The sequence below is a fragment of the Lissotriton vulgaris genome, chromosome 8 (assembly GCF_964263255.1).
Source record: "Lissotriton vulgaris chromosome 8, aLisVul1.2, whole genome shotgun sequence".
Lineage (NCBI taxonomy): Eukaryota > Metazoa > Chordata > Amphibia > Caudata > Salamandridae > Lissotriton > Lissotriton vulgaris.
The window spans coordinates 29,868,408-29,883,310 of record NC_141696.1 but is presented as its reverse complement, the minus strand read 5'-3'; the positions used below and the strand labels follow the sequence as shown (position 1 = coordinate 29,883,310).

General features: G+C 42.6%; 1 protein-coding gene across 1 annotated transcript in view; it reads left to right on the top strand.

Annotated features, from left to right (window-relative positions):
- LOC147693297 (extracellular calcium-sensing receptor-like) overlaps positions 1–14,351 on the top strand; it is a 58,624-nt gene extending 44,273 nt beyond the window's left edge. Inside the window, exon 5 of the mRNA XM_086935907.1 lies at positions 13,429–14,351. Within this exon, the coding sequence (XP_086792033.1) occupies positions 13,429–14,351 (923 nt within the window). The remainder of the gene's footprint in view (positions 1–13,428) is intronic.
- The last annotated feature ends 552 nt before the right edge of the window (positions 14,352–14,903 follow it).

The following is a 14,903-nucleotide window of genomic DNA, read 5'->3' as shown; positions in this document are numbered from 1 at the left end:
AATCCCACTCATTAACATATAATGGCTGGAACAAGATTGATAAAGAACGGCTTCACTGCCAATTGAACAAGACATGACTACTTATTAATATGTACCCAGACCTAGCAGTTAACAAATATGCAGATTGGCTAAATAAGTCCCTTAGAGCTGCGGTACCCACCGGTAAAATTTCAGGGAACTGTTATTCTCCATCGTCCCCATGGTTTACCGAGGCCCATACGTCAGGAAAAACAAAAATGTCACAGATTTGAAAGACGCTGGAGATCCATATAATATATGGCAGAAAAAAAACATCTGTAAATCTGCATTAAATCAATACAAAACCTTGCCGATTACAGAAATAAAGGCATGTTTTTCTAGACAGATTGAGAAAGCCAAGAATTCATCTAAAAAACTGTTTGGGGTAGTAGAGAAGCTTTCCTTTCTATCTAAGAAAAAGTGCACTAATCACACCAACATTTTTTGCGAGGTCATTGCAGAGGCCTTCAGAAATAAAGTCAAAGACATCTATGACTCTTTTGAAGTCACTCTTGCTCAAGCTCCTAATGAGTTATTCCAATGTGCAGACCCCAGTGTAAGATCTTTCATTGCTTCTCACAGGTTACTACTGAACAAGGGGGAAAACACATCAAAGAAATTAAATCTTGATCCTGCATTCCTGAAAGATATTGCAAAGAAGGTGAGCCCACCACTTGCAGACATTTTTAATAATATGTTCCTGTTTGGTATTTTTCTGGCTCCTTGGAAGGACGCGTCAATATTGCCACTGTGGAAAAACCCAACCTGGATGACAACAACTATCACCCGATAGCCAGGCTGCCACTCCCAGGCAATATAGTGGAGAAAATTATGAACAAACAGTTAGCCCAGTTCATAGAAACAGCACTAGTCAAGACCACTGAAGAGATCAGGAGGGTGATGGATGAAGGGGGCGCTGCCGCCCTCATCCACCTCGATCTGTTGGTGGCTTTTGAATCTGTGGATCACAGCCTACTCTAACGGCAGCTGGAAACATTAGGGGTTAAGGGTCTTGCACTGGCTTTGCTATCCTCCTTTTTGAGGGATAAAAGACAAACAGTGATGCTGGGCCAGTTTAAATCAATATCCTATGCACTTCTTGTGTAGTCCTATAGGGCTCGTAACTAAGCCCAGCACTTTTGAACGTTTATGTATTAGAACTAGCCCCTTTGATCCAATACTTCAGTTTTAGTCTCAACTCATACGCTGATGACACCCAGATTGTGGTGGCAGCGTATAAAAATCAAGCCTCCCCATTTCTGCAGTTTAAAAACTGCATAGTGGAAATAAACAGGTGGATAGGGAAGCACTGTCTCAAATTAAGTTCTGAGAAAACCAAAGTGGTGAACTTTGGGAATATGCAACCCAGTTGGGACAATATTTGGTGGTCCGGCAAAATGGGGGATCTGCCAAAAATAGTTCTTAAGGCAAAATTCTGGGGTGCTGATTGATATTAAACTCACCCTATCTCAGCAGACCAATACTAGTGTGCCCACCTCCCATTTTTGATCAAGAAACTGAAGAAGATCTTACCTTATATTCCTGTTGACTCCCAAAGAATGGTTGTGACCACACTTGTGCAGTCTAAGTTAGATTACCGCAACAAACTCTGCTTGAATATGCAGAGACAGTGCCTTAAAAAACTACAGATTGTACAAAACGCTGCCACAAGACTAATACTGAATGTTCTTAAATAAGAGTCAGTAGCTAATGAAATTCGTAGACTCCACTTGCTTCCAGTAGCACATCATATTAAGTTCAAGAGATTATGTTTAGCTTACAAGGCCTTGAACAACAGCGTACCAGAATTTCTCAGAAATCTCTTTTCTTGGTACCATCCAGTCAGACTGCTACGCTCCACTGACACTAAACTTATAAGGGTGCCAAGGATTCGAACCTCATGCTGGGGAGGCCGACGTATTTCCTATGGTACAGCAAAGCTATGGAATACACTTCCAATTGATATCAGAAATGCTAGCTTACCGACATTTTTAGAAAGGATCTAATAACCTGGCTATTTCAGAATTAGATCCTCTGTCCTAATGCCAAGAAACCTTGTGTATTCGTGCGCTCAATAAATATTATTAACATAACAAAACAGACCACATTAACTTGGAATGAGAAGGGCATGAATTGCCCCGCGAAATGACATAAAATATGGAAATACATCATGGACAGGAGAAATGACATTGTGGCCTTCCAGAAAACGCACTTGAAAAGTCAGAAAACTACAGATTATGCCACAGAGATTACCCCCTGACATATAAATCATCCACAACTTCCAAACATAATGGGATGGTACTATAGTTTCACAAATAATTACAATTTTCCCTAACGGGATATAAATCGGATTGAGAAGGCTAGATGGTCATAGCAAAAGGCCACGTCTGGTGCCGTTTATGTACCTTTGCAAAAAACACAGTTGATGGACAGAATGTAGAACAATGTCATACATTCACCCCAGTACAAGGATCTGGGCCTAAATCCATCGTTTTTTTACACTCCACACCACCCTGGGTTAGACACTGGCTATATGCAAATCAGCTCTGACCCTCTGCCTCATGGGAACAGTCCAGTCTGAACTACCAAGCCATTCTTTCCCAGACCGGAATCAAGCATCCAAGGACTGGTTTCTGGCTATCAGCCTTCATCAGCCTGGATAGCTTGACTCCAGTGGTGTGGAGAGCCTGGGACTCACGTCTGAGTATACCCAGTACACTCAGGGTGAAAATTGCAAAAAACACAGTGAATGGACGGAATGTAGAACAATGTTTATGTACCTTTGCCACATTTTATGCTCCCACTACCAATCAAACACCCTTCATACAGCCCTTTCTAGACACATTGGGGGACTTTGCGGTAGGGGAAATTAAAATTCTGGGAGCCTTTAATCTGACATAGGACCCCATTTTAGTTGGCACACACCCCACCTGACATAAAATGGGGAGCTTCTCCAAAACACTAAAAGAGAAATTTGAGGAACGAATGCTAGTGGACACCTGGCAAACGCTAAACCTGCAGGATAGAGACTACACCTTCTTTTTGCACTCACACAGAAGCTACTCATGCATGGATTACATCTTTGTGAATGACACACTGGTACAACCCATACATACAGCTACGATACACCTGATCCTGCTCTCAGACCATGCGCCCTTAGAAACAACCTTAGACTGGGCAGCCCTCGACCAAAATATAGGAGTTGGTTCTTTCCTAACTCCCTAACCCGAGACAGACTTCTGAGAGATGAACTTTGCTCATCAATAAAAGAATTCATCCAACATAATACCAAGGAGGACACATCTCCCTCCGTCACCTGGGATGCTTTTAAAGCAATGATGAGTGAAGTGTATGGCCCTAAAATCCTACCTGAATAAACAGAGAGCTGGCGAGAGGCAGACACTTAAGGCAGAACTTAGTGCAGCCAAAAAATCTAAAAAAGAGAGCCCGAGCCTTGCTCACTAGCATAAGGTCCCTAAAAAAAGAGAGAGGGACCTAAACACCAAAGAAGAAGGGTACCAAAATAGACCCTATTCACAAAGAACCCCCTTTGGGGGAATAGGCACACAAATCAACACTCACAGTAGGAACCTTATATCACCAACACGAGGACAATAAATATAAGATTGAAGAAGTCAAGTAATCAAATGGCGTCCAATAGACAATACGTATTAATTCGGTACAAATATATTCAATACATTCTAAAATAATTATTTATTGAAAAACACATATATTAAGAATTACAGTACCTATCTAAAGTCATCAGAAAACAATAATTTAAAAACCATACAGGTAAGGCATACAATTCATTAAATTAAGATAAATCACAAATAGGCAAATTATATGTTATAGTAACAACAATAAGAATTGGGAGAACAAGCAGGAAAATGTTTCCTAGTCATGGAAAGAACCACTAAATCTTGCACAAATCAATTGTTTTAGCATGAAAATTTTCTTTCAAAATTTTCTTTTGACAATAACAGTTGTCCACATAGATTTATAGTAGGCTTCTCTTGTTAGTGCATGAACATGTTTCGGTGGGCACTATAATTTGGCCATCACCTTCTTCAGGGGTGCCTGAGTTGGAGCTTGGTGCCTAGATTCTTCAGGGTATTCTGTCCCTGAGAGCAGTGGCTCATTCTTTGCGGGGGCCCATCTGTGGTATGGTCTAGTACTTGGTTGAGATCGCCAGCTACAATCAGGAGGTCATCTTGTGGGAGCTTGCTCAGTATGCTCTCAACATCTACCAAAAATGTATTGTCCTCTGTGTTGAGCCCATAAATATTGAAAATGTGGATCGTCTCCTCCCCCCGTTTGAGGCTGGTTATTAGGACTGTCCCTTCCTCATACGCATAGCTCTCATGTAATGCTAGTCTGGCCTTCTTGTTTATCAGTGTAATTACTCCTCTCTTTTTGTGCACTGCTGGCGAGCAAAGCGATTGCCCTATTCAGTTCGCCCTCAGCCGATGTGCGTCCTCTGCTGACAGTTTAGTTTCTTGGAGCATGCACACATCGCTTTTTAGTTTGGTTAGGTACTCTATCAGTCAGTCAGTCAGTCAGTCAAAATATCTTTATTCGGCTTATTAAAAAAACATACAAAGAGGTGAACATTAAAATACATTTCATACAAAATTTATCATAATACACGTGATACAGAAATCTAACAACAATTTTAAGATTTATGGTAAACAGTATAAAAAGGAAAATTTGTTTAACATTTATAATTAATCTTGGCAGGCAGCTTTTGTCCTTGAGGCAGCTACCAAAAATTTAGCAACGCAATAAGTAATGTGAGGGTTAGGTAGTAGTTGTAAATAGAGTAAAGCCGGTCTCACCTGTGTGAAGCCGGCCTCCTTGAGAATTGGCAACAGGAATTTTTTCCTAGATTATATATATAAACCGCAAAACATAACAAAGTGCATTGTGTCCTGCACTGAGAACTGGTCACAGCTGCAGGGCAGAGCTGATTCTGGTTTCTGCCAATTATTAAAGGAGCCTAAATGATAATGCAGCAAATTAAATCTAAATTTTGTTAAAAGAAACCTGTGAAAAGGAAGTGTAACATAACCAAGATATGATGCAAGTGAAGGTGAAGTAAGCAGCAGGTAATGATCCCTCACTGCCGGCTTTGCTAGTTCACTCTCTTCACGGCACATCTCCATCCTTCCTATAAAAGACTTTTTAACCGAATCGAGATCTTGAATCCTAATGGACTCCGGAGAGGTAAAAAGCTCCGGGCGACCTATGTCGGAAAAAACTTTTGCTAGATAGGCCAGCCATGGGATTTTGTTAAATCTGTCAAGGGACAGGACATCGGTCAAGATCCTGTGGTTTAATGGGAGTTCTTCATTCATCCATATTTTTAACCATAGGATCAGAGGGGCCATGCGCAACTTATCTGAGAGAAACTGAAGGCCAACTTCTTTGTGTATGGAGTACGTTGGAGTGGACTGAGGTACAGAGAGCAGGGCTCTGATGAATCCATTCTCTGCTCTCTGTATCGGCTCCACATTTGCGTAGCCCCACAGTGCGGAGCCATATAGTGCAATAGCCACGGATTTACTATTATAGATTTTTAAGATGGCTTCCATAGGCCTGGCTCCTAGCCTAGCAGCAAAACTCAGGATTGCTGAGGATGATCGTGTAACGGCCAATCTCTTAGCTCTAACCTGTGGTCCCCAGGTCCCTTTCTGATCAAACAAAATGCCTAAATAGGGAAATGTGGATACCCTGGTGACCAGGTCCCCCCTGCAGGTGAATGTTTTGGTTCTCTTCCTGCGACACTCTGAGCCCACCACCATAGTATGTGACTTGGCTATGTTTGTTTTAAGGTCTAGTTGGTCCATAAACGTGCCAAAAGCATTCAATAGGCGCTGGAGGCCAACTCCCGTACGGGCGATCAGCACTGCGTCATCCGCGTATAGGAGTGCCGGGATCTTTGTTGCTCCTACACGCGGGACGTCGGCTTCCTGCCCCTCCAGGTGTGCCCCCAAGCCATTGATGTAGATGGTAAAAAGTAAGGGGGCCAAAATGCAGCCCTGCCGCACTCCCCTTAAGGATCTAAAGAGAGCGGTACACCTGCCCTCATTAGTCACGCGTACACTCGAGAAGAGTTCTTGGTGCAGGGAGGACATAAAGGTGACCAGTGCTTCATCTATGCCGATCTCCAACAGGATGGACCACAACTTGGTCCTATTGACCAAGTCAAAGGCCGAGGAGAGGTCCATGAATGCAAGATACAAAGACCCCTCCTTGGCTATAGTATATTTGGAAATGAGCAGGTGTAAATTGATGCACTGTTCGATGGTGCCCTTTTTTTCCCTAAATCCATATTGGATTTCGGACAATCCACCACAGCCCTCGACATTCTCCCTTAGCCTAGATAGAAGGACTCTGCCTAAGATTTTTACCGATGAATCTAGGAGGGATATAGGCCTATAACAGCCTGGGTTGTCCCGTTGGCCTTTTTTAAAGATGGGAACAATGGTAGAAATGTTCCATGATGCAGGTATGGGGTTAGCGTTCACTGAATTAAACACATTTGTCAAAACTTCAGCCCAGAGTTTTGGGGAATACATGAAGAAGTCGGCAGGCACACCGTCAGGGCCAGGTGCCTTGTGGTTTGTGGTGGACATAATGGCTTTCTCCACCTCATCTTGATTAATGATAATGGAGCAGGTAGCTGGTCTTATCGACAGGGCGTCTGTTGTTACGTCAGCAGTATCCCCATAGACATTTTTAAAGTGGGATAACCATTTTTCGTCAGGAATGACGCAGTCCATAATATCATTATCGTCATCTAAGAAGAAAGGCTGTTTAATGATCTCCCAGAACTTTTTGCTATTCTTCAGGACTGCCGCCGAAAGGAGATCTTCCCATGCTTCTTGTTTGATGGTGTCTTTTCGTTTTTTTATTGCTAATTTGTAGATTTTCCTGAGTCTAGTAATCTCATCATTTGCCCTGGGGATACTTTTTAAAGCTACCAATAATGATCTATGTGCTTTTGAACATGCTGAATCAAACCAGCGCTTAGTTCCTGGAGTTACGTTTTTGGTCTTTGCCAGGAGGTCCTGTGACACCTGCACACATATGGCCTCAAAGGCCTCTACGATTTCTTGACCCTGTGCGCAAGGATTTTTACAGACCTCAACCTGCCCCTTAATCTTTGGAAAATTTTCAGCATAAAATTTTTCTGGGACCACCTTTGCCCATTTCAGGCGTCTTCCTTGTCCAGTTGTCCTTAATGGATGGGTAGTAACTTTCAGTGGGGATGGTCCAATATTACCTCCCCAAGCCGCTTCTAACTCTATAGGTACTCTATCACTTTTCTTCTCTTAACTGGGTGGTTGAGCCCTTTAACTTTGAATGAGACTACTTTGATGTTTGAAAGTAGTTGGTTTTGCGTTGTTTGTGTCATTCCTGAACATGAGTATCGCTCGCTAGTGAGGTGCTCTTGTGCGTGTCTAGCTGCCCTGTATATGGCCCCAGATCAACCTTTACTGTTGCTTTCCTATGGTGCTTGCTTGTTCGTGTTGGATGGCTTAGTAGTCGTTTGCCTCTCTCAGTAATGAAGAAGGGGAAGATAGAGCAAGAGATGGAAAAGGTAAAGAAGGAAAGCATAGAAAACAAGAAAAACTGTACTTGAAGGTAACCCCCCTCCCCCCCTCCCCCCCTTGCTCCCCTGGCTCCCCTCCCTCCCCTCCCTCCCCTCCCCCCATGCCCAAATGATTGCAATAGGAGCGTACAACAGCAAAGTTCCCTCCCCCCCTAGGGTTTGTGGTGAACTAAGTCCAAGCCTTCTTTAAAGGTGTCGCTTCTATGGTTCAGGTTGTGGCTGTTAGAGGTTCCCCCCTGTCCCAGTGTCCCCTCATGGCATTAACATCGGGGAGCTCACTTAAACATAAAGGATATGATCCTGCTGCGCAATCATTTCCTCTGGCCGCGGACCGGCGCAGTGCGTATGTATGATTGAGGTAGTTGTTGTATCTTGAGGTAGCTCAGTTAGTTTAGTCTGTACGTAAACCATACGCTGGGAAGCCTTATAACTTCCTTTTAGTGAAGCATCAATATCCAGGTTTGGTGGTCTCCTGTCAGAAGTCTCAGTTATCCTCAGTACCTCCAGCTCCCGTGTTGTCTGACGATGCTCGCCTTTTTGCCGCTCCTGGGCTTTGGGCCTCCATATCTTCTGGTGCTGGGCCCTGGAGGTACCTTCTCAATTCGCTAGGCTCATTGTTTGGTTCGTCATTTGTCTGTGATTCTCAGTCTTGCTGGTCCCGCAAAGCTGAAGGTGATGTTATATTTCCGCATTCTTTACCTTAGCGCTAGGAATCCCTTCCTAACCTCCACTGTTTGCCTTGAGAAGTCTTGCGTAATTATTATTTTGTTGCTGTTCCATTTTAGGTTCGGGTTTGGTTTGATCTTAGGGGCTTGCAGATGATTGGCCGGGGGCCGTGACCTTGTGGCGGTTTAACTGCTGGCACTCTGTATGCCTTGTCTACTTCAAATTGTCTGTCAAAATTGATTCCTTTCCTATTCTTTTTTCAGTGAATCATCAATGGAATTGTGCTTGCATTTTGTCAGAATTTTTTAACCACAATCCTAAATAGAACATTATTCTTGACTTCCAAGCAAAACTTTTTGATTGATTTTGCAACCATTTGCGTGATACAATATTGCTTCATCAAAACCTGATGGTGAGAGACAGTAAAAATAAAAAATGACATCCACACCATGGGAGACAACTCCCATTGTGTGGGTTGCTAGTAGTTACATTTTCAAAAGACAAACTCTTGCTTTGGAAGATAGTTCTTTCATGATTTTCAAATAGTTAACCCAAAAATTACCAGTCTTTTTTTGACCTCCAAAACGTCTTGCACTACACTTAAGATGAAAAGGAGAAGACAATACTAGTAGAATGTTTGTTAAACTGAACGTTGACATTAAATAATTTTTTGAAACAATCTTAGGAGTTAGAAGGATAGTAAGTTTATTCTAATGTTTTAATACTACTACTAATATATTTTAGCTTACTCAAAACAAATCTAATTATTAAGGGGCAGATGTAGGAAGCTATTACCTGTCGGTAATGGCCGAAATTAACGAATTTCGGCCGTTACCGCCCGGTAATAGGCATTTCTAATGTAGGGGCCGAAATTAAGGATTCGGTAATTTACTGAATCAGTAATTTAAGGAATCGGTAAATTACCGATTTCTTAAATACAGATTCAGTAAATTATCAAGTTCCTAATGTAGGGAGCATTTAAATGAGTGCTTATCCCATGTTAGAATTCGTTATTTACCATCAACTACAAGTTGGTGGTAAATAACGAAAAATAAAAAAAAGCAATTTTAGGCAAATTGCTTTAGTGCCATGTTCCAGACATACATGCCCTTAGGGCATGTATGTCTGCAACATGTGCAACCATACAAAATTGAGGGGTGCAACAGGGTGTCAAAGTGACACCCTGCCATCCTTCAATGTTTTCCCCCTTTTACCGAATCAGTATTTACCGATTCAGTAATTGCCATTCATTCCTAGGGCCTCCAGACCCATAGGAATGAATGGCAGTTACAGAATCAGTAAATATCGAATCAGTAAATACCGAATTTTACAGATTCGGTAAAATTTACCGAAAAATTACCTACATACTATTTACCTATTCTTAAATACCGAATCGGTAAAATTCAGTATTTAAGAATAGGTAAATAGTATTTACCTACATCTGGCCCTGAGCCTCTTGCTGCTAATTAATGCATTTCAGACTGTATGATGTGTATCCAGTATAACTAAAATTAAAAAAGGTTTCAAATGACTGTGAGAAAATCTGGTTAGGTTGGGGGTATTGTTGACCCTCCATTTTCCAATCCCAGAAAAATGGTTGCGAAATCAATGTTAATTATAAATGGAGCATGATCTGAAATAGGAATTGCTCCAGTATCAGCAAAAAGTTATTACAGATTTAGGGCCTAATTACAAGTTTGTCAGTGTTGCTGTGGGCTATCACACCAGCACCCTGCTGCAACACTGCAAGACAAGCAGGCAGACCTCCCACTGGATTATGTCTGGAATCCAGGCATGGTGGTCCTGCTTTGGCGGTCCCACGGTGGTGCGTTTCTAAGGCTTGCATGTGAGCCTTAAAAAGACAGTACAGTGGGAGCATTAAAGCACTTTCCTGGTGGCATGGACGGTGCTGTCCATGCCGTGCAGGAACGGGGGAATGCATGCCTAGAGAGGGGCACACCATGTGCACCCCCTGCATGTACTCCCAGGTCCAGAGGCAACAGGAAGCCTTGTAGGACACCCTTAGTTTCCTCATTGCCGCGATGTTAGTGGCAGATTCGCCGCCATGAAAAGGGTTGCAGTGAGGAAACTTGCAATATGCTTGGTCATGCCGCAACAACACACCAGCATTTAGTTTAGTTTTAGTTTATAGGCTTGTATAGCGCAAGAATCACCCTCTGAAAGGTATCTCAGCACTCAAGGATTTGCAGCAGAAGCAGAGGCAATGGGCTGGTCGAAAAGAAAAGCTGTTTTCAATGATTTTTTGAATTTCACATGGTCAGGGCATTGTCTTAAGACAATTGGGAGTTGGTTCCATAGGAGTGGCGCATGATATGAGAAAGCCTTTCCTCCTGTTCATGACTTTTTCATTCTGGGGATTTTGAGCTGAGATTTTGAGCTTGATCGCAGGTCCCTATGGGGGGTGTAATGGTGGAGCATCTCCGCCAAGTAGGAGGGTCCCTTTCCCCATATTGCCTTGTGCGTCAGGCAGCAGATATTAAACTTCATACGTACCTACACAGGCAGCCAATGTAGCTGATGAAGAAGAGGGAGTGAAGCTGATCTGTGGGGGGCTTTTAAGACTAGACGTGCAGCAGTAGTTTGTATAATCTGAAGGCGGTTTTGAGAGGACTTGTTGGCTGCGATCAGTAAGGCATTACAGTAATCTAGCTTACTCAGTACCAGGGTTTGGATCAGGGTCTTTCTCATGGAGTCGGGAAGATAGAGGAAGACTCTTCTCAGCAAACCCAGCACATGGAAGCATGAGCCCTCTGTGTGCGTTACATGCTTTTTCATAGTTAGGGTCTGTTCAAGATGCACACCCAAATTCCTGACTGTTGTTGTGGGGGTCGGGCGGTTCCCAGTCCTGTAGGCCATCCATTGTGGGGCCCATAGAAGTGGGGCTTCTCCAAAGAGCAAGATTTCTGTTTTTCCGGCATTCAGCTGCTGTAAGAAGTTGTTTTTCATCCATTGCGAGATGGCCAGCATGCCGGAAGAGAAGGTGGATTGAGCTGTCTGCGATGTCTTATTAAAGGAGAAGGTAAGTTTGTATATTACAGCCTCACAAAGTTGTGCGACCACTGCGTATCAGAGATCTCCAGCCATTGTGACGTTCACTTGGTGGTCCCACCACCGTAGTTGTAAAACGGCGGCTGGACTGCCATCCTGCTAGTCCAGGGACCGTCAGCAGCGGTCATTTAAAACTTAACTCCGATAAGACGGAGGTGGTCATCTTTGGTAATCTCTCCCCAGCCTGGTCGGAAACCTGGTGGCCATCAGCCTTGGGCACACCTCCCACCCCCACGGTCAAAGTTAGAAACCTAGGTGTTACCTTCGACGACCAGCTTAACTTTATGGCCCACGCAAACAAGGTGGCAGCTAACGCCCATTACAAGCTTAGAGTGGTAAGGAAAATCACACCTTATTTACCTGACTCAGCAGCGAAAACTCTAGTTACCTCTCTGGTGCTCACATCGCTAGACTACTGCAATGGTCTGCCGCTCAATGCTCAGAGCAGAGTTATCAAAAAACTACAGACCGTGCAGAATGCTGCCGCTCGCGTTCTGTCAAAAAAAAACAAGTTCGCACCCATTTCGGACACGCTTAGAAGCTATCACTGGCTGTCCATCCATAATAGGGTTAAATTCAAATCTCTGTGTACAGTATATAAGTCTCTACAGGATAAAGGACCTCGATTTCTCAAAAATCAACTGATACCCTACAACCCAACCAGAACTCTCAGATCCACGTCTCTTAACCAATTAGTGGTTCAACGAAGCCGAACAGTCTCTTGGGGCGATCGCCGCTTCTCAATTGCGGCTCCCAGACTTTGAAACACCTTACCTAACCATATAAAAACAAGTTCCACACTTCTTCAGTTCAGAAAAAAACTGAAAACATGGTTATTCAATCAGTAATCCACATCTCTGTACTTCCTGATCATGGTGAGACATTACTGCATTTTTAGCGCCGAGACGCCCAAGGGTAATTGTACGCGCTCTACAAATGACATTAATAAATAAATAAATTTAGACTGCAGAACTTGTAATTAGGTCCTCAGTGTTTACCCAAGGAAAATATCATCCAATCTGGATTGGGAGTGATTGACAGGAGAGAAACAGGTGAATTATTTTTTCCCATGATTGAAAAGTCTACATGTTTCAACAGGCAATCCTAAAGACACAGCGTTTAAAAACTGTTACACATAAGATTAGGAATGTACTTGACTTTCGAATTCCTGTTAATAAAATTCTCTATCTGTTTGCAGTCACCTCCAAAGATCAAATACTTCATCAGTTTACAAGCTAAAACCAACTTAGGCTTCCCCCTTTAGCTTATGAGATATAGTATTTTACGTAAAGTCGCGTAGATACTTTGCGGCATAATAATAAAGTCAGGTTTAGGTAAGAAATATATTTGAGGCATTTAAAAAATATGCTGCTCAGCTGTACTTACAATGGCAGACATCACTCACCGAAGTAAAGGTGTAAAGAAAGGAGTGCATCTTGGATAAATTAGTCTCTGCGTGAAATAAATTAAGAAAAGCCCAAAACTGAAGGTAAGAAGGAAGAGGAGGGGGACCTTCCCGCTCATGAATCTCCTGCTTTTCTAAACCTTCACTAATGATAACAGAGAAAAACTTCCTAAGCGCTTCTGAGAAGACGACCATCCTTGAAAGTGCCAACTCACTCCACCATCTGATGTAATTCTTAATATTTTATAAGAGGAGATTTAAAACCAGCTAAGTTTGAAGGGCAGCCTGTTCAAAGCCCATTCTCTAAAATACCCTGCAACAACTACATAGCTAGTAAGTGAAGCATTTGATGACATTGTTGTGCTCCTTTTCCTACTTATACGAGTGCGGAAAGCAAAAAACAGGGGATTGAGGGCAAATGAGATACTCGTTATGCTTATAAAGTAGGGTTAATTGCATTGACTCCATGCAGATTCCACAAAATTCAGGTAATTTGTATCCAGTCATATACCTGTGTGTAGCTACATGTTTGCAAATCAAACTCTAAATCAATAATCAAACTTTGCATAAATGTAAAGGTCATAAAGTTTTTCAATGTGAATTATGTTGCTGAAGTTCATTTTCAAATATTCATTTAATATCATTCCTTTTTCAGCTGGAGATGAATGTATAAAATGTCCTGATGACCAATGGTCCAATGAAAAACATGATCATTGCATCCAAAAAGTGAGAGAGTTTCTTTCATTTGAAGAACCCCTCGGACTCACACTTACCACTTCTGCTGTCTTCTTGACTTTCATTACTTGTTTTGTCTTAGGAGTCTTTCTTAGGTACAAAGATACTCCTATCGTCAAAGCCAACAATCGAGGACTCAGTTATCTTCTTCTCACCTCCTTGATGCTCTGCTTCCTCTGCTCATTCATATTTATCGGCCTTCCGCAGACATTCACCTGCATGCTCCGACAGACAGTGTTTGGAGTGATATTTTCTATAAGCGTCTCATCTGTTTTGGCCAAGACTATAGTTGTTGTCATTGCCTTCAAAGCAACACATCCCAATAGCCAAAGAAGACGTTGGCTTGCATCGAAAACCCCTAACTGCACAGTACTCATCTCTTCTATGATACAAGTTCTTATATGTCTTTTTTGGTTGGTGAAATCACCACCATTTGCAGAGGTGAACATCCTAGCCTACAAAGAAAAAATTATCATTGAGTGTAATGAAGGGGACTCCATCTTCTTCTACTGCATGCTGGGATACATGGGCCTCCTGGCCGCAGTCAGCTTTATTGTGGCCTTTCTCTCAAGGAACCTGCCTGGAAGCTTCAACGAGGCCAAGCTGATCACCTTCAGTATGCTGGTGTTTGTCAGTGTGTGGATCTCCTTCATCCCAGCGTACCTGAGCACACGCGGGAAGTACATGGTGGCGGTGGAGGTGTTTGCCATCCTGTGCTCCAGCGCTGGACTTCTAGGATGCATATTCTTTCCCAAGTGTTATAGTATTTTTGTTAAACCAGAAAGAAACACCAGGCATAATCTTATTGGTAAAAGGCATTTTGGGTCTATTAAAAGTGAATAATAGACAGTGCGCTTTCTATTGTGTGAGGCAATAAACTGTTTAAGAAGTGGGTGCTGTCAAACTTGGCATGGGTTGTATTGCAGTAATATAACATGATGTTGATGGGAAATGTCAATTGCAAATGCAGAAGGTCAATGGATGCTTTCCATGCCTTGAATCTTGGCAGGGTAAAAGGTGCAAGTTAGTGAGATTAATAATGTTGTTTGTTTAAATATCCCAGGGCTTCTGGTGCCCTATCTACTAGTTCCACTGTGGGATGATGAAAAATCAGAGATGCGATATTCTTTTCAGGTTTGAAAGTCTGGCAGCTGTTGTTGAACAAACTTGGGAGTGCCAATATAGTGACAGGTCTCACTAAACGTATTTTAGGTCTATCTGAATTCAAGCTTTCAAGCATCTGCTGATTATGGTCACTTGGTACAGATGTATATCATCTCACTACACGAGTTGCTTGGCAATTGTGACATCTCTACCATGTAACCTCCACGTCACTGTAGTGAGCAAGGTCGATGCAGACAGACCAGCACTTTTATTTAACCATGGGAGTGTGTC